The sequence below is a fragment of the Zonotrichia albicollis genome, chromosome 2, assembly GCF_047830755.1.
Source record: "Zonotrichia albicollis isolate bZonAlb1 chromosome 2, bZonAlb1.hap1, whole genome shotgun sequence".
Lineage (NCBI taxonomy): Eukaryota > Metazoa > Chordata > Aves > Passeriformes > Passerellidae > Zonotrichia > Zonotrichia albicollis.
This window is the reverse complement of record NC_133820.1, coordinates 63,888,288-63,914,971: the sequence shown is the minus strand read 5'-3', so window position 1 is coordinate 63,914,971 and position 26,684 is coordinate 63,888,288. Positions and strand designations below refer to the sequence as shown.

Below are 26,684 nucleotides of genomic sequence, written 5' to 3'. Positions count from 1 at the left end.
ATTTATGCTCCTGAAACACTTCTGCAGGTGTTTGTTAGTTTGTGTGGAAGTGCACATAGCTGTGTTAAGGTGTGCAGATTATATACTTGAATATTTCCTCCTTTGTATCAAGTAAGAATGTGTTATTCCTGTCACAAGCAGCTAAAAGATGCTGAGTAGATGAGGTAATACTTGAGTGGTTATATGAGCTCAGAACAATTATGTGGATACCTGAAATTTTTAGTCACTAGCATCAAATTTTGTTCTTACTTTATCTGGGAGGCAGTGAGTTCAGGTGAAGGCTCCACAGGGTGAATAAGTGGCTGGAGAAGCATGAGGTGCTGTGAGATTTGCTTTGTGGTATTGATGCCTGCACATAAAGTTCACTGTAGAAGGGTTTTCTAAACAAACTTGAAAAATACTCAAGAAAATTAGTTTCAGAAGCTTATTCATTTAAGCTTATATGAATAAACAAGATGCTGCCAGGGCTGTGTGAAACATGGATACATTTGAGTTTCAAACACTCTACCTCTTATCATTGGATGTGTTTTTAGTTGGAGCAGTCCAGGGTCAAACTGAAAAGAAATTTAATTTCCTAATTAAAAAACCCCAACCTTAGTTTCATCCTATTAAATTAAAACCCTAGGTGTTAGGTTCTGTGATTGTGGAAGAAGTTGGGAACACTGTAATGAATAATTCATTCACTGTATTTTCTTGTGTGTGAAAGACAGTGATTTCAGATGGGTTCATAATAGCACCCTTGTCCCAAGGGTGGGTCCCAAGGGCAACACGAATCCTTGGGGGATCCCAACTGATGCTGAGGGTGCCATGAGTGGAGCAAGTGATTTACATGCTTCAAAAATAACATGTAGCCACTGTTGCTCATCCATGAGCTGATTATTGGACTGTGCTGCTCAGGTTGTGCTTTCACACTGCTCTCCTGGAATGAGTGTACATGTGAAATCTCTGCTGCCCAGCTCCAAGTTGCTATTTGGGCAAAAATATAAAAAGGTTGGTGCATGAGGCCCAAGGCGAGGTTGGTGATGTTCGCCACTCATTTGAGACCCACATATTTGTACACACTTTTGTTTGTTTGTTCTGAAACCCTTTTCCCTGCTGATGTGAAGAAGATCCCCAGAGCGAGTAGCAGTGATGATTTGACTCGGGAGGTTCTTGCAAAGCCCTGGGTGTGTGCAGGCTGCTGCCAGCTGGGCACATTTGAAAACATACCAAGAATCATTTAATTTAAGAAAACTCACATGCTTCTCTCTTTCGTAGTAGGTAGAAGTAACTGAATCAGCACTAGGTAAAAATAACTAACCAAGAGCATGTTCACTGCATTCTTCTTCACACTGATCGACTGAAACAATTTTCTCCCTTCCAGTTCTGTTGTGATTTAGTTGCTGAGTGTCAGACTTCCAGCTATAATTGTCTCACTGCTCTGTTTTCCAGCTGCATGCATCTCCAAAAACTGCACAGCTTATGTCTAGACGACCCTCTGAGAAATCTCCCTCTGTGGCCTTACTTAGCTGTTGCAGTGACACTGAGACTGATGATGTCAGGCATTCTCAAGACAGATAGCCGTGCCTCTCACCAGACAAGTGCTGGAGTGGAGGCAGCACCTTGAAGCTTTATGCTGAGATCATGAGTACATATACATCTGCCCACACTTGCATGCACATACACAGATACACTTCTGAGGGATGCTGGACACTTTGTTTTTACATAGTGGTGTCTTAAGTCTGTTGTCATTAGCATCCATAAAAGTTTTCCTTTTTGACTTCTGCAGAAAGCTTGGAGTGAAATTTAACAAGGACTGGTACAATTTCCCTGCTCTGCCTATGGGAGCAAAATTCCCCCAGCCTGAGGGAATGGTATGAAGCTGTGTCAAGGGAAGTTTTGGCTGGATATCAGGAAAAGTTCTTCACCCAGAGGGTGATTTGGCACTGGAACAGGCTCCTCAGAGAAGTGTCACAGCACCAAGCCTTATAGAGTTCAAGAAGTGTTTGGACAATGCTCTGAGGCCCATGGTGTGACTCCTGGGGTGGCCTGTGCAGGGCCAGGAGTTGGCTTTGATGACCCTAGTGTGTCCCTTTCAGCTCAGGATATTCTATGATTCTGTGATTCTATGACAACTGAATTAGAGTAAACTCCATCAGCATGTTGGACTGCACAGGCATTCTGCTAGAGTGTGATGTGACTCTTCCCTGACACAACGGATCCTTCTTTACATTAGGTAAAATCTAAATTTACCAAATCTTTCCATTGTGGAGATGTCAGCATGTTTGCACTAGAAAGAGAGGAGGGCATGTTTAATATCCATAAGCTCTGGAACTCCTCTTATTGGCTTCATCAGGACTTGTCTTCAGTTAGGAAACTGTAAGCCCACAGCTATGGTGGGCTTTCCTCTGCTCCTGGTGTGTCAGGCTCTTTAGTACCACAGTAGAAGTTACTGAAGTGAAGCTCCTGGAGCAACACATTTCTCCTGTTGACCTGAGAACCTACAGGCTATTTCTACACCAAAAGGTGAAAAATGGGCATAGGAGGAGGAGAAAATATCCTAGTCCCTTCTACTTCATGTCCATTTTGCTGGCTATTAGCAGTAGTCATTCAGACTTGAGGTGTCTCATCTCACACATTAGCTGTATGCAGTGCCTGATTTTGCTATTTTTTTCCTAGATATTTACCTTTATGTGAAAAGCTCCGTGATATGTACACACATATTCTTCTCAAGTACAAATTTAGGGACTTGGAGATGAGTAGGTCAGATGGGTGATAAAAATTTGGACATGTTTATGAGGCCAAGTAAATTCTATTGAAATACTTTTTCTATACTAATAAATTAAGCATGCCTTATACTGTTCTTTGCCTTGAGGCTTACTTCTGTGCAATGGTGGTCTCACCCTCCAAAACATGGTGGCTCTATGCTGACTTATTATTAGGAGTGACCCCTGTTCCCTCCTTACTCTTGAACTCTGCACAAAAGTGGTTTGGTGGAGTGCTGCTGGCACAGACGAAAGCCATTCCAGCTGCTGTGGTAATAACATGTTGCAGGTAATAAAGTTCCTGTGCCCAGAGATGTTTCCCACCGCTGTTGTGCCACAGCAACAGTAGACAACCCTATGTTTAGGGAGAATGGAGCGAGTGAACTGGGCTGACATGTTTCCAGTCCCACCTTCTCTGCAGGCTGCAGGAAAAAAATGGGTGGGTCCGTGCTCACGCCCCATATGTCTTATACCTCTTCCCTAAATCAAGCTTCAGATCTTAGGCTATACTCAGTGATGGAATAAAGATTGACAGCATGGAAGACTGACTGTGTTTGGTGTTGACCCTTCACTTAGCTGACAGATAGACAAAGCCTTCTTTGTAGTCCCAGGGGAGGGAATTGTGTTAGGAATGTATCCTGAACGATGCCTGACTCATCCTCATGATAGCACATCATAATAGCACATCATATTGTCACTGAGGGAGATAGAGGTGACCAACCAGAACTTCCATCCTTGTATAATGGACATGTGCTGGGAATATGGATCAAAACCCTAGCACTTCCCTTCCCACTGCCACTCTAAACTGCATCAAGCATTGAGAAACACAATAGATCATCAGCACAGAAAATACATCAAGTGTGGGTTTGAAATATTCCAGTTGGGTAGTCAAGTTGCCTGTTACCAAAGGCATATGGCTTAAGCTACTGCTGTCCTGAAAGACTGTTAAAATTAAATTGTGAATTGACATCTCTGTCATTGCAGCCCTGAAGCAGAGTGGCTGCCTTGCTGTTTCGCAATGGAGAATCTAAGCGTAGCAACATGGGGCTTAGTCTGCTGAATAGTGTGCAGTATTATGTAATTTAATAACATTAAACTAGGATGTTCTGATAATATTATTTGAAAGCTGTTTAGTTTATTTAATACCATTTGTATTTTATATGTCAGTTGAATTTGGGGAAAAAGGATTTTAGAAGAAACTGGGGGGAGCGCGGTAGGAAATTGTGCAATGTACTTATCTGAGACTACATCACATGGTCTGCAAAGCACAGCTTTTGCTTTTATACACATAGTCTTGGCGACTCTCCCACCAGCAACAATAGTGCTCAGACTCATACTGATGTCACTGTTGAGTTATTTAATTTGACTGAACGAGATTAACGTGTTTATTTAAAACCTTGGTCAAAATGGAAAAGAAAATCTCGGGACAATACTTTTATGTGAACATGTATGTTTTCACATCTGATGATTGTAATGTTGCATTAACTTATCAGGAGTAGTTGTTTACACATGCCAATGCCCAGGAGACCCCCTCAGATAAGAAGTGTGAGCCTTTTCCCTCTCAGCATAGAGCAGAGACTTCTACACTGCTACTGGTCTGGTGGGCTTTCATCCCAGGCTTTCCTTGCTTCCTGTTGCTGCTTTCAGGGTTGATCCACAGTGATCCCAGCATTGTTTTATATTCTCATGTGAAGATGAGTTTTGGTGCAATGTGATGGGTGATCCTCCACAGGTTCTCACCAGGGCAGCGAGGGACAGACACCTCCACTGCACAGGATGTCTGGATGGGGCTGGTGCTGGGCTCTGTAGCCTGAGCCTGCTCCTGCAAGGACTGGAGCCTGCCTGTCTAAATTTTATCCACATTATGTTTTATAAACAGATTGAGGGTGTTTTTTCCTGTGATAAATCACTCTGATTTTCCTTCATTCTCATATGTACCCCTTAAGTGTTTGGAATAGACTTTGGTTTTGTCTAGAGGCAGTTAAATATTCCAGGTCATTGGACTTCTACTAATATAGAGCAGGGAAAAAATCTGGAATCTGAATGTTCTTTTTGTATGGTGGGACAGGTTTCCACAGTCCTGTGTAATTGATCTTTGACTAACGAAGGGCATGGGTGAGGGGGTTTCTGCCATGCTCTGTCAAGAGCCCCTCTTGACAGTCAGGGACAAATGGACACACACATAAGTTGATAATGTAGAAATTGCATAAGCCAGAACTCAGTGCTCTGGTGGGTGCCTGAAGCAAGGTGTGCCTGTTCTGCTTTCCTGTTTTGTAGTTCCTTTGTGCATGATTTTATGGCACTTGGCATGTGAAAGTCTTGGGGAAGAGCAGCTGCTGCCAAAGAGTTGCTTTCATGATTTCTCCTCTGTAGGGCCAAGTGCTTCCATCCTCCTAGTGCAGTGGAAGGCTTTTGGAACTTTGAGCTCCTTGCCCCACCACTGCTGCTGTTGTGGAGGAAGGGAAAAAGCTTGTTATGTTTCCATGTATCTGCATTTCTCAGTGATGGGCATCTCTCAAAGGGAAATGCAGTGGGGCATAGGGATGGGTAAGAGAACAAAACAGAAGAGCTGGGAGAAAAACAGCTCTAGGCAGTCCTTGGTTCTCAGTAAACATCACAGCCTGTCCAAGAGGCTGTGCTGCCCTGGGCCATGTGTGCTCACACTGCAGCATGCTCCAGAGCTGCATGGCGCTGAGGGTATCCAAGTATGCCAAAGAACCAGTCCTTGGGATTGGCCTCCTGTCTCACTGTGTTGTACCAGTGCCTGCACACGGTGTCCCCAGGTGCCCTCTGAACTCTTACAAGACCTGTATATTCAAGGAAATTGCACAAAATATGGTTTGTGAAGTTCTGCAGCTCCCTGTGCTGGGCAATATCTGTCTGCCCAGTGGCTGCACCTAAGTGGTGCTGAGGACTGGGAGCAGGCCTTTATTGCTGGGGCAAAAAAGGTCCACAAGGGTGGGCTAGGGCAGTCATGGAGCTGCTTTTCTAGAGGCATCCATTTGGAAGCTGGCCCCATTGCTTGTTTCAAGTGCCCTCTGCGTAGTTCAGACTTTTGGACTTGCTTTGTGCAGGGGGTCCATGAAATATATTTAAAGCAGTAAATAGCTTGACATACAAGGACATTTTTTCCTCAGAGTTCCAGTCAGTGGAAATATGTAATTTTCAGCTAAAATTAGACTGGCTCCAGCTATACAAAAAAAAAAAAAAAAGGAAAAGCCCTCAAGAGCTAAACTCTTTCTGTTGGACTTTGTTGGATGTAGCAACTCCTAGCAAAAATAACTCAGGATCCATCCACTCAGGATCCATCCAGCACAAACTGTGTCCAAAAGTCTGTGATTTGGATCCAGAAAGCTGTGAACTGTTGATGAGAGAGAAACAGACTGTATAGGCAAAAAAGACTTTTCTCTTCCATGTAAGAAAATATAAATAAGTCTAGAGAATACTAATAAATCTTTCAAAAGCCTTAAATGAAATCTAGGAGAAGTTTAAATTAATTTTGCAGTTAATATTTTACAACTCTTGACAGTACAGTTAGACTGGAGTGGCAGAGAGCGAGTTGAAATCAGAACAGTGTTCTACTCATTGCTTTCATAGAATTTGATATCACAGATTTATTTTCATAGAAGATGATTGAGCTGAACCTACAGCTACCAGCATATAAAAAAGAGGGTAAATTTTATTTTGTACTAATAATAATCCTAGTCCTGCAACCATTTGCCTGGTGCATTAAACTCTAAACACAAGTTGAAGTGACTGGATACTTTACAATTTCCATGAAATCCCCAACTCTAAAATGAGTGTGGTGGATTGTGTGGAAGAGAGGCTTGGGCCCAAAATAAACATTAAAAACCAAACAGAAAACCACTGAAAATTAACTACACATTTTGAATGATTTCTCTTTCAAAACATTTTATTGAGGGAACAATGGAAATAGTGTGTGAAGCCTAACCATGTATTGTGTTGCTGTTCCAGGCTTCATCAGCAGTTTCTTGATGTTTGGAAAGTTCTGAGACCCACCCTGTTGGACTACTTGTGCCTAAGACTACAAAAACGTACGTGTGAAAGAACCTCTCTTCCTTCTTCCACTGAAGGAAGTGTCCATCACAGCACTGTGGAAACGCCGTGCAGGCCTTGCAAGGCAGGAGAACAGTTTGTGCTTCCCTTGACGCTCGTGCGCAATCTCTGCTTCTTATGCACTCCAGCACCCCTATCAGCTCCTTGTTCTCCTTCACCAGCCCCGCAGTGAAAAGGCTGCTGGGCTGGAAACAAGGAGATGAAGAAGAAAAGTGGGCAGAAAAAGCTGTTGATTCCTTGGTGAAGAAGTTAAAGAAGAAAAAAGGAGCCATGGAAGAACTGGAGAGGGCTCTGAGCTGCCCGGGTCAGCCCAGTAAATGCGTCACGATCCCACGTTCCTTGGACGGGCGGCTGCAGGTGTCTCACCGCAAGGGGCTTCCCCACGTCATATACTGCAGAGTGTGGCGCTGGCCTGACCTACAGTCTCACCATGAGCTGAAACCACTGGAATGTTGTGAGTTCCCTTTTGGCTCGAAACAGAAAGAAGTGTGCATCAACCCCTACCATTACCGGCGGGTGGAAACCCCAGGTAATTATGTCATCTGCAGATGATTCGCATCTCTGTGTTAGCTCTTGCTCCGGCAGGTCTAGTCTTGGTGCATCCTACAGCCGTGCTCTGAAATGTGAAAAGGCAGGTTCCATCTGATGGAAGGATCTTGGGTGTCACCCTGCCTGCTGCTATCATAGCTCTGGCAGCCAGGACTAGGGAGGGAGTAAGGAGCCCCTCTCCCGTTGGGGTCTGAGTCCCGTCGGACCCCTGAGGGCGCCCGGATCTTGTCCAAGGTGCTGAAAGCAGCTTCCTCTCCCTGGACGTGGGTGCTGAATCCTCCCCGTCTGAACTGGTTTGCATGAAGTCTGGGCACCAGCCTGGCCTCACCACAGTGGTGAGATTTATGTCTCACTGAAAACCAACAGTTGACTCATTAAGCCCCAGGAAACACTAGCTCTCTCCTTAAAGATAAGAGTTGCAGTAAAATGGCATATTTTGCAGTGAATACGAAACCTGGTCGGTTGATTCTTCCTAAAATACCTGGTGGACTGCCTTAAGTGGGATTTACTTACCTAAATGGAGAGTTTATGTGAAATAAATCCATCAGGTTCCCATAAAACTTTGACATTTTCTACTGATAACCCTCTTTGGACTGCACTAAAAACTTACGACCTCACTGAGAGGTCATTTAATTGGGCTTTATGTCAATGAAACAGCTGTTAAAAAATTGTAGTGTTCAGTGTTGACTTCTATAGGGATCTTGGAAAACAGGGCTGGCAAAGGTCTTAAACAGTCATCCTGTTTTCCTCTGCCCAGACTCCAGAACCAAACAAAATTACCAGGTACGTTCCTGACAGATATTTTCCTAATAAGCTCTAAAAATCCCATGTGATTAAGGCTCTACAACCTCCCCAGGCAAGTGAAGCTATTGCTTTTCTATCCTTACAGTTCAAAATTATTTCTAATGTCCAACCTAGCTCTCCCTTACTGCCAAAAATCACGGTAATTTAATTTACTAATGGATACAGTTGGTAAGTGTATACTTTTTATTCTGAGATTACTCCTTGTCTGGCATGGATTTTACTCTGAGGTGACATTCGGATCAGATAAGTGAACCATGGGATGTTTCTTTTCACACAGATGAAATAAGGGAAAGACATTTGTTAACATTTGTTAAACACCAGGGGCTGCTTCTTCTTCTGATAATCCTTCCAGTGCAGCAGAGCTGTCATTGTGAAGGTGTATCCAATCTGCTGTAAACATTGTCAAAACTTTTATATTTTACAGCTACACTGAGTGGCGCTTGTTGTCAACAGTTTTCAGTGGACAAAACTGATCTCATGCCTTGTTAAAGTAAACTCTTCAATAATTTAAGAAAAGATGCTCAGAAAACATCCCATTTTTTCTGTTTATTGCACTTCTTTATTTGCAGGCTGCAGTCTTTAGTGTCTTATTTCTTCTGGTGTAACTTTGGTGCAGTTAATGGAGTCTCCTCAAAGCTGACAGCACTGAACTGTGCTGATTTCAACCCTGGTTTTCTCATCTGTTCAGTGCCAGCTAACAAACACTGCTAATGGAATAGTCCAGCAGCTGCTAAATGGCTGCCACAGCTTGTTGTTCTGATCCTGAAACTCAGAAGCTTTCAGCTGTGAACACATCCCTGTTGTCTGTCTGTGCAGCAGACTGGCAGTATCTGTGCTAGTGAAGCAGAAGGGGACAAGGTGCAGGTCTGGGTACTGCTGAATTGGTAACATGATCCCAGGAACAGCTTTCACCCATGTGGACTCGTGTGGACTAGCAGCTCTCAGAGTGCAGAGTTAGCCCGCAGGAGGGACTTTGAACACTTTGGACTTGGCCACCTTGTTCTGGAGGTGAAAGTGAGTGCAACAGAGAGGATACAAACTGTGCTGTGCCAGTTCTCCACAGGACCCAGGAATTGCTCTCAGGCTGTTGTATTCACTCCTACAACTCTGTTTACAGGCACAACTCAGAAGCTGAAGCTCACAGCCATAGTATCTATTTGTACAGTATAGCAGAGTGCAACCCACTCGGGTGCTCTGGGGCAGCAGAGAGAACTTGCACCACTGCAAGGGGTGCAGTGCAGCTCCAGTTAGAAAGCAGTGCTGCAAGGAGGGGCTGGCAAGGCAAGAGAACACATGAGCTTCATGAGAAAGTGGCAGCAGTGAGATCACCGCAGAAAAGGCTGGGAGTGGTTGATTTAGGTGCCAGTCTGTTTAAACAACAGTCCTCTTTTAACCGCAGGAAATCTGCATCTTGGCTGTTGGTGATTTTAGTTTTATATAAGATTCTCTGAGTTTCATCCTCTGGAGCTAAAGAATCCCTCACTGAATAAGTCAACACTGTATTTTTTATAATCCACATACCAGCATTATTTTCATACGAATGTCCACCCTTTTGGGGATCATTTTCCATCACTGCAGTCTTTCTTGCTGAGTCAACCACTCTATGACCAGATCCATTAACTTCAATCTAGAATGAATAAGCTGTGTCAAAGAGGGGAGGGCCTCATCCTTTCTTTGACAGCCTGTCAAATCCTCTGTTACTAGAGTACAGCTTCGAAATCTGGTCAGAGATTCAGGGATTTCATTACCTCTGCTGTGTCCTAAGGCTGCCCAGCCCCATTTTAGGCTTTGCTACTGAAACTGCACGGATTACACATGGCTTTTATTGCTGCTACAACCATTCCTGGCAGATTTCTTCTCAGGTCTGCTGAATAGCAGGTGCCACTTAGGAAAAAAAAAAAAAGCAGAAAATATTTCCTCTATGTGTGCAACATCCCACTGCAGAGAGGAGTTAGCCACCTAATCTGAAAGAGGTAGGTAAGTTAGTTATGCTCTGCTTCCCCCTTCATTGTTGCCTTTGAAGGGCTTCTAAAAAGTCTGGTTTGTTGTCAGCAGAAGCTGCCTAAACATGTACCCTATCGTTTTTATAAGAGATCATTCATATGTGAGTATTGCAAATTTGAGGGTGCAATTTGCTCTGGACAGGAGAATTTTTGACTTAGACTAACTGACTGCTTTCATGAAGCCTGAGTGGGACTAAGATGTGACAGCCTGCAAGGCAGAAGATGGCTTCACTGTTGTTCGTGTGTTTGGGAGTAGCCGTGGGCACAGGGAAGAGATGGATCTCACTGGAGAGTGGTCTCCAAAAGTAGTAAACTATGTGGAGATGGATTAATGTGTGAGAAATCACAGTGTGGATGTTGTACCTGAAATTAAAATGAGGCAGAGAAGTTTGCTTGCTAGCATCTGAAGTCACAGGCACAGCCAGGTTCCCATCAAGAACTGTTTAAGCTAAAGGGAATGGGAGAAAGGTATGAAAAGCAGTGGCAGGACTTAGGACATGACCATATTTGTCTTCAGTTGAACAAAGATCATGAACACTTCAGCATGCATAGAAGGAAGGATCCACCTCAGGCTCCTGGTGGACAGTAGCACATAGAAGAAAAGGACCCCAATGAGTGGAGAAAATGTGGGTAATTTATGAGGAGAGACAGGTCCCAATACATTCAGTTACTCAGTTTTATGCCTCTGGTCACACTTCCTTTAGAGTGGTTGAGCCCTGGAGAGTGACATGTTACCGAAAGAATAAGGAGAACAAGGCCCTGGGGGATACTCTTAGCCACAATAAGAACATCTCGGAATGCTTCCCCACCACAGAGGCTTCAGCCCTCTAGGCAGTCACAGAACAGTCAGTGGAAAGAGTGAGTGAGGTGGCAAACAAACTGTTCATCAGAGCAGAAATTAAGAGTGCCATGGTCAGAGCTGGGAAGGAGTTCAAGGCTTGAAAATTCTTCCTGCTGACTCACTCAAGGCAAATCAAAGGCTTTCCCTGGCAAGAGCTGTTCACACATCTCAGCTTTCATTTAGAGAAGGAGTTGAGTTCTCACAGGGCTGAAGGAAGCAGCTCCCTCAGCTGTGGTGCCCACAGTGAGGGTGTCAGCCTCTCAACACTGCAGGACATTGCTGCACACAGCTGCCCCTTGCTCAGCACCTCTGCTGGGTGCAAAATGATCTCCAGCTCCTCATTTTTGAAGGCTGCTGGTTGGAGCTGGCTGATCAGCAACAGACCTGACAAGCATCAGACCAGTTTCATGGAGCTGCTGAGGAAAACTCCAGAAGCAGCAACATTTCACAGCCTGGAGCTGTTCACAGGAGCATGGGATGGGAGGAATACAGCCCACCAAAACTATATCTGCGTGCTGGTATTGGTCTTGTCTCAGTATATAGCAGTTAAAGAGTTTATTCCTCTCCACTGGCTGTGAAGAGATCCACAGGGGACTGGGCAGTGCATGCCAGATGTGAACACTTGTATTGCCTGTATGAGTCCTACCTGAATGTTTAAAGCTAAAAGAACGGTAAAGAAGCAGAAATACCTTTCTTTACCAAACAAGAAAGTGGCAGCAGACTCTTCATGCCACAAATAGGGGCATATGAGAGGCAGAAGGAAAGAAAATAGTCTCCAGAGCACCAATCCTTGTCCTGGCCAGAGGCTAATTAGCAATGCATTGGGCCAGAGAACCATGTATGTGTGGTGTCCTAACAGGTATGCCAGTGCCTGTGTTTCTGGGCAGAGGAGAAGATAACTTCTGCAGTGAACTCCCTGCCATCAGTCCAATCTTTTGCAGTGTTAGGGCTCAGTTCTTCAGGTCATGGGTGACTAGCAAACTCCCAGTGGTATATTCCAGTGGGTGGGCAGACAAGTTGTTTAACCCTGCCTCTACTGCAGCATTGAGCAAGAAGCTGTGAACCCATTGTTGGTACCAGGCACTGTAAATGCCCCAGCTCTCTGAGCAACTGATGTGCATTCCAAGCAGAGTTCCTGCAGCCTCTTCTCATGCACATGTTTTGCATTATCTATACATTATTTGCTTTATTCAATAGCAATTATACCACTCTTTCATTAAGCTGGATAAATGAGAGTTTGCTGTAATTAAAAGTTGTTAGCTAACCTACCTAAAAATAATTTGCCTTACCTAGACAGCTCTTTGGCTCAAGCAATATGTTAAAACATGTTCAAACTGTATATTCCCACCAACATTTAAAAACAAGAGTGTACATTGCTATTTGTTTCCATAAACCAGTAAGGATAGGCTGGAAGATGATGTGCTGCTGAATTTTAGGCCAGAGGAACTCTGGATACTAAGTCAATCAATACAAGCCTGCTGAATTGTCCCTGATGCTGGGACAATTCATCCTTCTCACAATAACTCAAATTGCCTCCTTATCTTCTTTGGTGGCTTTTAGATCTACACGATACCAACTGGGAATTCATTCTCCCTACCTGTGCTGAAAGCCTTAACTAAGATAATTAGGCATTATGTGAGCTGGTAACTAATAGAGAAATCTTGGAGTACAGGAATCACCCATTGTAGGGGCTGCTCTCACCACCAAGGATTATGGAAGACATGGTTAAAGCCTCAGGTTGAAGTCTCATATTGTAAATTTATCAGCGAGCCTCCTTGTGTTCCAGCCTAGGGACTGCATCTTCATAGGTATCTCACTAGTCAGGATTTTCAAAGTGTTTTGAGTCTTAATTCTCCTATGTCAGAATCCAAAGTAATTTGGATCAGCTTTGGGTTTCTCAAAGGGGCAATGCTGTTAACAGCACTGACAGCATGAGATAAAAAGGAAGAGAGTTTGTGGATAGGCAGTATCTTCTTCTAGGCTAATTTTTAAGTGGGTTAATTTGGATTTCAGTTTTCTGGCCTGCATTTTTCATGTCTTAAATACCAACCACTGACATATGCCTTATTATGCTAGATCTTTTATAACTATATTGCAAGACCCAAATTGATATTGCTGCAATGTTTGAATTGCCATTTACATTTCCTTTCAAAGATCCCACTGTCTGTCTGGCAGCATTTTCAAGTACCTAATAACATTTTAGATCTGGTTTCAGGTCTGTACTTCTTTTTGCCCATGTGTAACATGCTGATAGTAAAATATGCAGTGTATTGTAGAGCACTATTAATTGTTATTAAACTTGGCTGTAAATTTGGCACATCCTGTGATAATATTTAGAAAACTTCTGATGTGTTCAGTTTTTGAACAAGGGAGGATTTGGTAATTTTGGAAGTGAGAGATGTACCTCCTGAATTTCTGCATGCCATACTTGTGGTACCTTGCTCAAGTCAAGATTCCTTATTTTTCAAGTGAAACTGCTGTAACTGGCTGCAGATCTAGAGAAAAATGTCCAAGAATTCAGCTTTTGATTCTTGAGTTTGGACAAATTTGTTACTCTTCAATGACTTGTATGCAGACAGCAATATTTGAGCAGCATGGAATATGCCTCTTTTTAGCTTACAACAAGATATGCTTTCAAGAACACAGCTTTAACCATTTTTTCTGTTGTTTTTGTTTTCAGTCCTACCTCCAGTACTTGTTCCAAGACACAGTGAATTTAACCCTCACCTCAGCCTCCTTGCCAAGTTTCGAAACACTTCTCTGCACAGCGAGCCACTGATGCCGCACAATGCCACTTACCCGGATTCCTTCCAGCACCCTCCGTGCACCCCTTTCCCGTCATCCCCCAGCCACATGTTCTCCCAGTCACCCAACAGCATCAGCTACCCCAACTCACCTGAAAGCTCTTCTGGACCAGGAAGTCCCTATCAGCTCACAGGTAAGAATGAGCTTTGGGACACCCTCACTGAGGCATTTGAGGGTTGTGACAGGGCCTGGGGTCAGGTGACAATTCTGTGCTCCCCCCAGACTGTAGCTGCAGATTGAACTGCTGGATAGAGTGGACTTGGAATGTGATTTCTCATGACTGTCTCCTGTATACTGTCTCTCAGTCCTTCTGAAAGATGCTCAAGAGATTGAGAACTGTAGTTGTCCAGGTCCTAGAAGTGCCTGGGTGCGGTGACATGATTACTCTGGGAAAAAAACGGAGGAGAGAAGCAGGTGCGGCAGAAAAGAGCACTTGCAAGACCTAAGTTAGGGACCTAGGATGGTCAGGGTAGGAAACTTTAGAAACTCCATCAAGGAGACAGGAAAAAATGGGGAAACTGGTGTGCAGAAAGTTTTTTAAGTTTACAGCAATCATACTGACTGTATACATTTCAGAAAGTTAAGATGTTTAACAATCTGGCCCAATACTTGGAGAAGTCACCAGGCAAGTTCCTGTGACTTTGGAACATGTTCCACAGTTCTGAGATTAGCAGGTTTATATCACTCAGATTGTTTGTGCTGTGAACTCCTGACTTAGCACAGCTCTAATTACCTGAAAATTTAACTGTGCTTTTGCTGCTAATGCAACACAGCTAAGAGCTAGTTTTAATATCAAAAAATTGGTTCAGATTCACTTCAGCACTGTAACTTTCAAGCAGTTTCAGTTATGTCAGCTTTTTCACAAAGATAAATTCAGGTCAGAATCTTGTAATTTAAGATTTTAGCGTCTTAACTATGAAGCATTTAAATTCAGGTCCTTAATGATATGCCTATCTCATTTTAAGAAAGAAGTTTATTTTACAAAGTTTTTGTAGCATTTGAACTTTCTTTTAAATTGAATACTTTCAACACAGTATGATGTTTTTCCTTCCCTCTTCATTCACTGAATGTGCCTTCATTCATTTCTTCTCTAGATCTCTATTTCTGATTATATCATATTTAGCAACACTGAAACATTTCATCAAGTAGCAAGACTTGTTTGTCTTGCCAATATTTTTCTTTCTCCTGTGTGTAACGAAGTTGGATTTAGTGGAGCTGGTCCTGACAGGTAAATCAGGCCCATTCCAGCTGTGTAATGACTCTGACTCGTGCATTTAACTGAACTTGGGACCTCGCAAAGCTACTTAATAATGGAAGTGGCTCAACCTGAGCTTCAGTATATCACAGCACACGGCTTACTGATAAGCATAATTTGCCTGTGTAACAATTAGGGATGGAAGGCTATCTAAAGCAAACTGGAGTTGCATCAAGAACCTTGAGAGGGATTGCTGTGACCAAATATAGATGTCAGCAATGCAGGTTTCTGCATCTCATGGAATTGTCTACACTCTCCCTGTAACCAGAAGAGGAAAACAGACACTCCTAGAAAAAGATTGATTGCATCTTCTTGTATATGTCGAATACACTGTCTTTGCAGGTTCCTATTTTTCTTTAGTGAATATAAGGAGACCTAAATGTGACTAGTTTAGGAGCAGACATCAAAAATATCCATATAACCACATGATTCTATGATTATATTCCTTTCTGTAACTTATTTTCTCTTCCACTATATTTTGTCTCTGGTTTACTGGTTTTTGTTGGAGGGTTATGTCATCTAAGTGTTAGAAATATCATATAGTGTATGAAATTCCTAGGTCCTGAACAGTGCTTAAATAGAATAGAATAACGTGGCTTACTTGGAAGATTCAGTGGTTGTCTCATGATACAGTTCACAGTTATCCACTCTGGGTCAAGTTGCTTCATTTTGAGGGCCAGACAACAGACCCCAAACACAAGAGGGAATTTCAGTCTGGAACCAAGTTAAACCCTTCTTAGAGAGGCCCTTGGTCCTGCAAGCTTGTATATGGCTATAATTTTCATATTATCCCATTGAGTTTCTGTTCAAATGAGGCAAAACTACACACTTTTAGTGCTTATGCACTGAATGTTGTCATTTTATAATACGAAAATTAAGTTCTTTTTAATTTGGCTTTCTAAAGCCTCCAGCCTTTCTGGATAATCCCCACTGTAGAGTCACCTTCTGTTTTCTAGCTCATGTTGCTGTAAATGAATTAGGAGCTGAGCAGTTGTGACTTGATACTTTTCCTCCCAATGTTTTCATGAAATCTATTGCTCTTTGATGGAAGACGGAACAAACCAGGTGAGGGACACACTTCCCTTGTAGGACAGGGGGAAAAAGACAAGTCTGGAGGGAGTTTTGTCAAGTCTGATTTCTGCAGGTTTCCATAAGCTTTTTCTACATATTATGAAGAAAGAGACCTTTCTCCCAGAGAATGAAATAAAGTCAGTTTCTGTTTGTGTTGTGAACTCCTGACTTAGTACAGCCCTAATTACCTGAAAATTTAAATTGTCCTCCACAAGTTTTGAATTAAAGACAGAAATCTGGAAATAACAGATGAAACTGCATTACTTTCTTAGGGTAACAACCAGTGTTAACAGAGAACTTGATTTTACATGGGTCTAGGCCTGAGGCACTGTTGTGACCACCCCTCTCTCTTTCAATCTCTGAATGTCCAACATGACAGCTTTTCCTTCCCATCTTTTCTGAACATGCAATGGTCTTAATATGGAGACTGAAGGGAAGTCAGATTCAGATTTGTGCTTTTTCCAGTCTTCTCAAGCCAAACAGTACTGAAGTGGTAAAATACTCACCAGGAAAAAAACAGGAGGAATTTACCAACATACTGACTTAGGTGTTTTTCTTCCTCTCTTTCTCCTTTCTTTTTTCTTTCTTTCTGTAGTGGAAACTCCACCTCCGCCCTACCATGCAAGAGAACCTCCAGGAATCCACAATGGACGGTCAGTGGATGCAATAGCTGAAAGTCAGCTAGTGCTGTCTTTGCCCAATGGAGGTAAATCTGCCGATGGAGAAGCTGAAAGTAAATACCATTTGTATTATTCTTTAAATAAAAACTTTTAAGAAAAAAAATTGTTTTAAAAAATTGCTATTTGCACATGAAGGGTTAGTGATCTGTAATAATAATTTTCAGTCAGTTTTGCAGTAAGGCTGTGTGCTAGACCCATCCATTAGCCAGCAGGATAGGTTGAAGTAATATTTCCATGAATTATGAGCAAAGTTACAGAGTTTAGACCTTATTTGCATCCATGGACTATTACAGTTAAAAAGCTGTTAATGCAAGCAAACACCGTTATCTACATTGTAAAGATAAACATATCAAATCAGGGATGGTGGGGCAATATAACACACAAAAGAGTTATCAATATCAGAACTCATTTCTTTATCACCTTCAGCTCTAGGTTTCAAGTACTTTAAAGCCTTATGGTAGGGACTTTTTACTGCCATCTTTGTATAAATGTTATGGAACTGGCTGGCTGGAAAAGGAAAGGACATGTTCTAGAGGAGTACCAAGATATTTTGACAGAACTCCAAAGTCTTTGTCGTCTTATAAGAATTATTTAGTGAGAGGCATTAATGGTCAAAGGAGGGTCTGGGGTCCTGTTTACACCCCTCAAACAACTTGATGATCTCTCCTCTTGATGGCCTTTCCTACCTTTGGGCTAGTACTGGCTAGTGCTAATGCCCCCACCATTCAGAGCCCATGCGGCAGAGTAGGAAGGGGAAATGGAATTCCTCTGCTGGCTTTTGCTTTGGCTTCCTGCTACTGCAATGAAAAATCACTGATGTTCTTTTAGTCCATCATATTGTTTTCCGAAAGAAGTGTCATTTCTAGAACGAGGACTGAGCACTGCACACACATGCACATTAAAAAAAAAAAATATTGCCAGCCTTCTGAAACAGTAAGGACTGTGTATTTGCATGGAACTGGAGCAGAAGGAATGTGAGGGGATGGTGCTAATTATGGATGGGGACACAGAATGGCTGGATAATAACAGGTTATCAGACACCAATACTTATAAATAAATTGTCAAGCTAGTTTAATCTCTTTATCACAGCCTACCATCCCTGATCACTATCCTAGTGAATATTAGTTGGAAGTTTATTAGAGGTTATGCACAGAGGTGCTCTGGGGGCAGGCGGGCTCACATGCCTGTGGTGAGCAGGCAGGATAAAATTTCCTACTAATTCCTGTAGGACAAATGAGGCTCAGAGATTCTGTTACATTTTTGAGTCTTTCTCTGTCTCTGACTTAGAAAACCTGAGCAGGGGAGATCCAAAAGAAATGACCTTGCTGACATTTCTGCTTACAGTCCCACATGGAAGCGGAAAGCCTGAAAGCGTGCAAAAATTGGAGTGATTTATTACTTCTCCAGAGTTTGGTATTAGGCTGAAGGCCTAATACCAAAAACTTGGCTCAGTTTTGACTTGCTTTGAGCCCATCTGTCATCTCTATCTCCTGCTGGTGTGCAGAGCAGATGTATCCCTTTCTATTTTCAGTGTATAGTTTGGGCCCCAGTTCAGCAAGGAATGTCAGTGTGGTTGATTTAATGCAGTGGAGTTTCCACTTTTAAGAAGAAGTGGGGCTCTTCGAGGCTTAGACTTAAGCTGATGCATCAACCTTTTGCATGTTTGGTACTTCAGTCATAAAATCAAGAAGCAATGGAAGCTTCTGTGGGGATAAAGTATGACATAAGTGACTGTTTAGATAAAGAGATGGGGATCTGAGAGTGGGAGGGAATGAAAGAAAACAGAGCAAGATTGTTTAAAAAAATATTGCTGAAACCTGAGCAGCTGCTTAACTTTATTTCCTACAGACTTTCGGCCTGTTTGTTATGAGGAACCCCAACACTGGTGCTCAGTTGCCTACTATGAACTCAACAACCGGGTAGGGGAGACTTTCCAGGCCTCCTCTCGAAGTATCCTTATAGATGGATTTACAGATCCTTCAAATAACAAAAACAGGTTCTGCCTGGGTCTGCTCTCAAATGTAAACCGCAATTCTACTATAGAAAACACCAGGAGACACATAGGAAAAGGTAAGAGGAAATCCCCTCTCCTCAGGAATAATATTTAGAGCTCAGAAGATCCATGCATTGCATGAACTAACCTATCTGATTCATCAGATGTGCTTGCCTTAAAATCAGACCTCTGACATTACTTGTGAAATAGAAGAAAAGCAGAGAATTCTTTTCTGACTGGATAACAATCAACAGAGTAACTCCTTACAAAGGCTATTTACTTGGCCAGCAAAGAGAAAAATGTTGTTTATAGTTGTGTGTTCTAATTTAGCAGTATGTATTTTCATTTTATTTATTAGAGCTTCTGGCAACTGGGAATATTGCCATTGAAATGCCACTAAAAGGATAATTGTTGGTGCCTCAGGGCTGCTTCTCCTCCCACCAAATAACAAAGGGAGATGGATGAAACACTTAGTAGTTGAGTTACTTAGCTGAAGAACTCTGGTGTAGTGGTGTTTGTAGCTTTCCCCTTCCCCCCACCTCCTGCCAGTCCGTTTCCCTGCTTTGCCAGCTTTTCACTGGTAAAACTACGGTTTGTGTTCTCCCACCAGTGGCTGCTGGTGCAGCTCTGTGTGCTCCAGCGCTGCTGTACAGACACCCTCAGCATGCAGTGCTGGGGCCAAGCACCAGGAGTCCACACCTGGATGCACACACTCTGTCCCAGCTCCCCAGGGCTGTGTAGGGTTTGATATTCTCCCAGAACTTACTGTTGTTTGTGGTGGTGAGTCAGAAGCCCTGTGCCAGCCACTTCTCCATGCAGATGAAGCTTTGCCTGTTCTGGTACATCCAGTCTAGACTCATTATCTTGCCAACCCAGCCTCTCACCAGTAGCTGCCTGGGAATGCATTTCCCACTGGGCTAATTAACTCTAATTGTTCCACTCCTATTATCTTGTCAACCTCACCTCATTTCCCAGGCCTAGAGCAATATTTTAATTGGCTCTTGATAGTCTAGTGTTGAATGACTGAATATGAGGAAGCTCTGAGACAAATGTGATACATTTTTTGCAAACAGCAGTGAACCTGAAGGCTGGAGCAGGCAATGTTGTGCGAAGCTCTTGCACTTTTCCCCAGAATGAAAAACACTTATGTTGCAGATGCTACGTGTGCCATAGTGGTTCGTTGTGTGGAGTGCAAATGTGTTGTACATCTAGTCCTAACTTACTTAGAAAATAAAGCAAAGCTTTACATCCTATCAGTGTAAGCTGTCAGAGGGATGTAGATCAAAGCTGAGCATGGCCCTAAAAGAAGAATGACAAAAGATCCCAGCTGTCATTTGGCAGTGTTACAGTCTGTGACTTTCTGCCGCAAAAGATGAGGAGACAGAAGAGAAATAAAGTTGGGTAAATGCTAATGGTCTTCATCCATTTAAATGTGAAGATCTGTCTTAATGGTCTTCATCCATTTAAATGTGAAGATCTGTCTTAATTGATTGGAAGTCCTTTAAAGTCCTACACTAGGAATGTGCCCAAGGGAAGGGAGCAGATTGCCCAGAGAGGAGCTTAATATATCAGAGATCCTTAATTTTACTGCTCTTCCCTGTTTATGCAAATCCTAAAAAAACACATACAAGTGGAATAGAAGTGGCACCAGTGCAGGCCTGCAGAAGAGCACTGAGCAGCTCCAGAAACCTATAGTTCAAAGGCATGGTGAACAGATGAAAGCTGCTGAAATGGATACAATTGTCACATGTTAACACTGGAGAAAAAAGAGTGAGTAAACAAGATTAGCTCAGTAGGATAAGGATATGTGATTGAATTGTCATCTAGAGTATCAGCGTGAAACCATTTCCTGGAAATACCACATCAAAGCTAAAAACAATCCAGAACACAATGCGACATCTACGAGCAATTGGACGTGTTTCAGCAGTCAGACTTCAAGGACAAAAAAGTAACTTTTGATCAGTGTCAAAAAGATGTGGATGCTTGCAGACTGTTGAATTTTCAGTTTCTGCAGAGGTAATGAACTACAAATATGTATTTAGCTGTTTGGTTTCCTTTAGGGTACTTTCCTCTGGTGAATGAGTACTAGAATAATAGGAATACACACTAATTAGTGTTGTATTTACTGCTTTTAAAAAGTTCACAAGAAGAAAACAATTTGTAACCTCTGCTTTCAGAAGTGGCATTGATGTTTTTGTTATTGTAGCACAATGTTTGGGCAATGCCTTTGAAAGCATTCATTTTTTTTCAGAAAATGGGTTACTTAATATACTTTGAAAACTCTACTTTAAAATTTTTTTATCTTATCATCCCCTGTGTTGACCCTAAGTCAGTAGCTTCTCCTGAAGATTTGAAATGTGGTGCACATTTACATCCTAATTCTTCTCTCCCTACCCTCTGTTCTCACTTCATCTGATTATTTCAGACAGCTATATGGACTCTATCAAGTTCCTTTCTGTCTTTCCCTTTTGCCCATTTCCATGGGAAGGAAGATCAAGTGGTAACAGTCAGGGTGTGCAGCACCCCACAGTGCCTGGTGCAATTGGAGCTGATGCTTTCCTGTCACTGCTGTTCCCAGTGCAGCACCAGAGTGTGCTCCGAGCCACAGCCCTGCCACTCACAGCTCATTTCAATCTTGTGGCTGCTCAGAAGTCAAGTGATGGCTCGAAGACAGACTTTAAGGTTCCTGTCTGAGTTACCGTGGAAGACTATGGGAGAATGTATTTTTTCCCAGATTCTTTTCCCACTCAACCTGCTTTTCCCCGGTGCCATTCCCACTTCTGTTTAGAGGCTGGTTTTGTCCTAAGGATGTGCTGCTGCCCCTTGTTGTTATGACTGCAGAATGATAAACAGACTGGGAATATGTAACCAGTCTGTTTGTATGAAAGACAGCAGGAATAAAACTAATTACAGCTGCATTATTAAAGCACAGTTACCAGTAGCTTTGCAGGCAGTCTGCTGGGGCTCTGTGAACATTTGTGTGTGTTTGAAGAGCATACCTAGTATTAGAGAGGAGGATTTTATTTTTATTTAGTGGTGGTTTTTACAAGAACAAAGAATTGAGTTTTTCCACCTCTCTTGGCCCTGGGAAGGATTCATTTCCCCTAATCTAGCCATGGGAAGGGTGACTGGGCATTTTCACGGATGACTTGTCCCCTTTCAGGTTGTGGCTTCATGCTCACTTTTCAAGCAGTCAGGGTCCCCATTGCCACACTTGCACTGATGAAGATCTCACAAGACCTCACTGAAAATAAATTTTGTTTTGTTTGTTTTCAAGTTTATTAGCTGGTTCAGTTCCTCAGCCTGGACAGCAGCCCAATCCTCAGCTGTTGCTGCCAGCATGCAAGCAGGTGTGTCAGCAGGGGCAGGGAAAATGGGAGAGCCTTTTCAGCACCTGCACAGGCTTCCATGGCATTAAGCTGGCTCTGAGCCTGCACTCTGTAGCAGATGGAGTGAATCATCTGGTCACAGTGCCTCTCTCTAGCTATCAGCTAGAGAAGGCATCTACACAGTTGTCATCTTACAGATGATCCCCAAATTCAAGGTTGCTGAATTAGGCTAAGATAAATTCTCCCACCAATTCCGGTATGTTTTCATGCAAGCACATATCCTTGGTGGATATTTGAAGGGATAGAAGTGCTTCCACCTTAATTTCCCGAAGTCACAGTCAAAATTTGAGTTAGTATTGGTAAGCCACTTGGGCACTGAAAAGTTCTGAAGAAAAGCAGTAATTTTCATGCTAAAGGTAACTTGGAACAGGATCTGATGAGTAAGTCACATCATGTAAATGCAAATACATGGTTCTGATGTGGCAGATAAAGCAAAATAGAGAAAAGTATTTTAAGTACATGCCATGCTGTGTTTTAAATGTTTGACAGTAGGATCCTGTAGTAAAACAACAGCGTGCAGTGAAGTGGGTCTTGGCCACTGCTCATTTGCTTAACAGGGAAAATACATTTAGCTGTGTTATGCAATACTGACTTTTCCATTCTTGGGTAGTTTTGATTGATGTTTAGGATATTGTTGACATGTGCTTGATGTTTATGTATGTGTATTTTGTCATAAAGTTACTACTTTAGTACAACTATGCTGTTGGGTAAAAGTAAAGAAACCAGCACTGAGAAACAAAGGTCCTGGAAGGATCCTGGGCTTGTATCCCCAAACCAGTAAAATAATTAATTACTGGCATAAAGTGCATTGTGAAAAATGGAGACATAATACATGTTACTTTTTTTTTTTTTTCCAAGGTGTTCATCTTTACTACGTTGGTGGAGAGGTTTATGCTGAATGTGTCAGTGACAGCAGTATTTTTGTGCAAAGCCGCAACTGTAACTACCAGCACGGTTTCCATCCTGCCACGGTCTGCAAGATCCCCAGTGGCTGCAGCCTCAAGATCTTCAACAACCAGCTCTTTGCCCAGCTTCTTGCCCAGTCAGTCAATCATGGTTTTGAAGTGGTGTATGAGCTGACCAAGATGTGTACGATTCGAATGAGCTTTGTTAAAGTAAGGATTCTTTGTTTTCTCTTACATCCTTGCTTTTGCTTTCTCTTGCATCCTTTGGTGCAAAACTAGATCACATCAAATCCATTCCAAGGGAAGATGTAGATACCCAACTTTTGAATAGCAATTCATACGGCATGTTTTCCAGTATTGCCTTAAACTTAGAGGCGCTTAAAATCAATCGCTTTTGTGGTCAACTTGAAAATCTCTTAGATTACAAAATTTAGGTGCTCCATAGACTCTCTGTGGAAAATAGGCTGAGAATGCATGGTGGTGTTCCCCCACTGATTGATTGTTCAAAAAGCTCATCTCAGAAGGGCTTAGCAACCTATAAATGTTGTAGCACATATCTTAGGCAGTTGTGATCTCTCCTATTGTTACTGATTTGCAATAGAGCTTGATGGAGCCATTAACTTGAAAATAATGTTCTTATGTATTTAGGCCAATTTACAGTCTCACCAGTACCACAGACTGGTATATATTGTCTTAATCAAGAAACACTGAGTCCTTCCTCATCCCTCACTGAGCTTGCAGAGAATTGTTGTTTGCCATCTGTCTAATCCCTCACAAATATCATCTTGCTTTCTGATGACATTCACTCTGGCCAGCTACACAACCAGAAGGGCTTCTTGCAAGCAGAACGGAAAACCCAAAAGAATATTTTATCTTCTCCTTGTTATTTGGAAGAGACAAGAGGCTACCAAATCCCTTACTGTTCTGATGTCCTTCATATTTGAATTTCACAGCCTGACTGCTCTGTGGGAAATCTATCAGTCTTTGTGGGACTTTCTCAAATCTTCTGAATGGCCTTCTCACCAGAACAAGATCTCTCAACTCCTTTTAGCACTTAGGATTTATTTGCATGCCTGTTGTAGCATCTAACCCCCAAAGAATGGCACGTGTTTCGAGATAGTTTCCAGATGATGCTAGACCAGCTTGCTATAGTGCTGTTGGGGAGACCTGTCAGCAATGTTCAGCCTGCAAACTAGAGCACTTGCACCATTAGAAGTTCTTGGTCCTGCTAGGTGCCATAAAAATGGCTTGAGTATGTTCCTTTATCTTGCAGATTTGTTTTTATACAAATGACTGAATTGAGGTGATTGAATTCTCATCTAAGATACCAAAAAGTGCTTGAGGCTCAAGTCCAGTTTCCTTAAGTTCTACAGAGCTGATGAGTTGAGTCCTACATATCTTTCTGGTCTAACTTTTTCTACCCATCCTTGGGGACCCATCTTCTTAAGTCTTCAAGAGAATCAGGAGTGCCCTGTAATCTCTCCCAGGAGTCCAAGCCAAAATCTCCATGCCCATGCTGTTGCTTTGTTCTTGAGAGTGAACTGATATCTTATTCACATACAAGCATTAGGGCAAAAAAAAAAGAAAGCAAGAAATCCAACAAACAGCATTTTCTTTAACGGAAGACATGAATGGGCATTTTGTTTGTAAAGGCAGTATAGCCAGTTACACAATATTTTCATTATCTCAGCAATTCAGGGGCAAGCTCTTTGATGTGTTATCTGCCTCCATGCCCAGCATGGCATCAGAAATGGTGGTGTTGATGCACTATATAATGCTGCTGCCATATTATCACCTTGCTTTGTTGAAATAATAACAGCTATTATTGTGCTTCAGGCACCAGAAGACCAGTGCAAGGAGTTATTTTGAACTCTTTCCCATGACGTCTGGAAAATTGCTATGCAAATCTCATCTAGGGTCTTTCTTCCTGGCCTGCAAATACGCTTTCCTTTATTCAGTCTTCCTAAAATATTTCCCTCCCAAGGAGTGAGCCCTCCTGTGTTCAGTCTGGGGTCAGGAGTGATCCTGGATGTTGGGGATGCAGTGCCAAAGGGGCCTGCTGTCTGTCAGAGCCATAGTCCAAGAGAGCCCTGGTGTGCAGGGCAGTGCTGTGGCTTCTCTGCTGATTCGTGTCCAGACACTGCTGGGCACCTTCAGCCCAAAGGGCTGGAGATCCTGCTCTGACCCCACCAATGCTTGAGCTACCAGCTGGGAGGCAGGGATAGGTAGGGATCGAGATATGAGAAACTTGACAGGGCTGTGCCCTCTTCTGATGTAGGGCATGGGACAGAGGGAGGTGAAGGTCTTGTCCCCTCTGATGCCCTTTTTGTGCCCACTGAGCAGCTGAGAAGAGCTCAAATACGGGTGTATCATCAGTGAAAGCAGCTTCCATCCACTGAGCACTGCTGAAAACCAAAGCAGGTTGGCTCTTGCCACCTCTCCACAGCTGAGGCAGCTGAAGCACTAAGGGAAGAGATGGAGAGTTTCTCCAAGCCGAGGTCTGAACCCAGCTCAATCCCTCCCACACCTCTCCAGGTCTTGGGGCTAAGGGGAACACCTAGCAGACTTGAAAGCTCAGCACTCTGGGACATGGAGCCTAGGCTGGAGTGAGCTGTTGCCCACAGGAGGAGGGAAGTGTTGGCAGGAGCAGCAGGACCCATGAGAGTACCAGTGTCCTCTTCCCACCATCTGTGGAAAACACCCCTGCAGCTTTGAAAGTTGTACTCACTTCATTCCCTCGTTAAGAGAACTCCATCTCTGGGCTCTTCTCAGTCCCAGGGTGAAGGAGGCTACCTGCAACCCAAGAGTGATATACAGGGAGCATCAGAGTCCTTGCCCTCCTGGCATTTCCCCTGCGGGTGCTCCAGCCAGAGACAGCATCGCTGGGAGTGTTTGGGAGTTGCCAGCAGAGGGAGATGGCCAGCCATCTGCCAGGCTCCCCCAAATCTGCCACATTGTGCTTGAATCCTGTGATTCCTGTTCCTCTAGATTTTCTGTCCTGCCTGTCAGCAAGGTGTGCCACCTCCTCTGCTACTTGCTCTCCTGGCTGTGTATCTTCACTGCAGTTGAGTACTTGTGACTTCACCACCTCAGAAGTCTGACTGTCCTGCCATTTTATGCAAACATTTACAGAACATCAATCTGAGGTTCTGTGAATGCAGGCTCTTTCTAGTCTGATAAATGCTCTGCAGTTCAGAAAAATGCTGTCTGTTCGGAAGTACTCTTTGGGCTTTGGTGGGTCCATATCTTACTCTTTTGCTTTCTTTCCCCTTTTCTTCATTAATTAGCATGGATTTTATCCAGACCACTTATGGTGACATCTCATTTTAGTGTTGATCCTAATTTTCCAGCTATCATCTAAAGAAGTAGCTGCACTGGCAGCCACAGCTGTCTGAGCTGCTCAGCACTCTCCAGTTTTGGTGACTTTGGCAGCCATCAGTCTTAATATACCTCATATCCTTTTTTGACAAGAATACCAACCTGCCTTCTTATCATAATGACAGGTATGACTCAGTGTCTGATCAGCATCCCACAAATGAAGATCCTCTTCCTGTAGTGGGACCATGTT

General features: G+C 43.0%; 1 protein-coding gene across 3 annotated transcripts in view; it reads left to right on the top strand.

Annotated features, from left to right (window-relative positions):
- The window catches only part of SMAD9 (SMAD family member 9), a 44,440-nt gene that overhangs the window by 8,088 nt on the left and 9,668 nt on the right, over nt 1–26,684 (top strand). For all 3 annotated transcript variants that reach the window (XM_074535346.1, XM_074535345.1, XM_005482454.4), the window contains exons 2-6: nt 6,720–7,350; nt 13,699–13,956; nt 16,745–16,882; nt 18,678–18,899; nt 23,070–23,326. In XM_074535346.1, coding sequence (XP_074391447.1) covers nt 6,939–7,350; nt 13,699–13,956; nt 16,745–16,882; nt 18,678–18,899; nt 23,070–23,326 — 1,287 coding nt within the window. In that variant the 5' untranslated portion in view covers nt 6,720–6,938. The remainder of the gene's footprint in view (nt 1–6,719; nt 7,351–13,698; nt 13,957–16,744; nt 16,883–18,677; nt 18,900–23,069; nt 23,327–26,684) is intronic.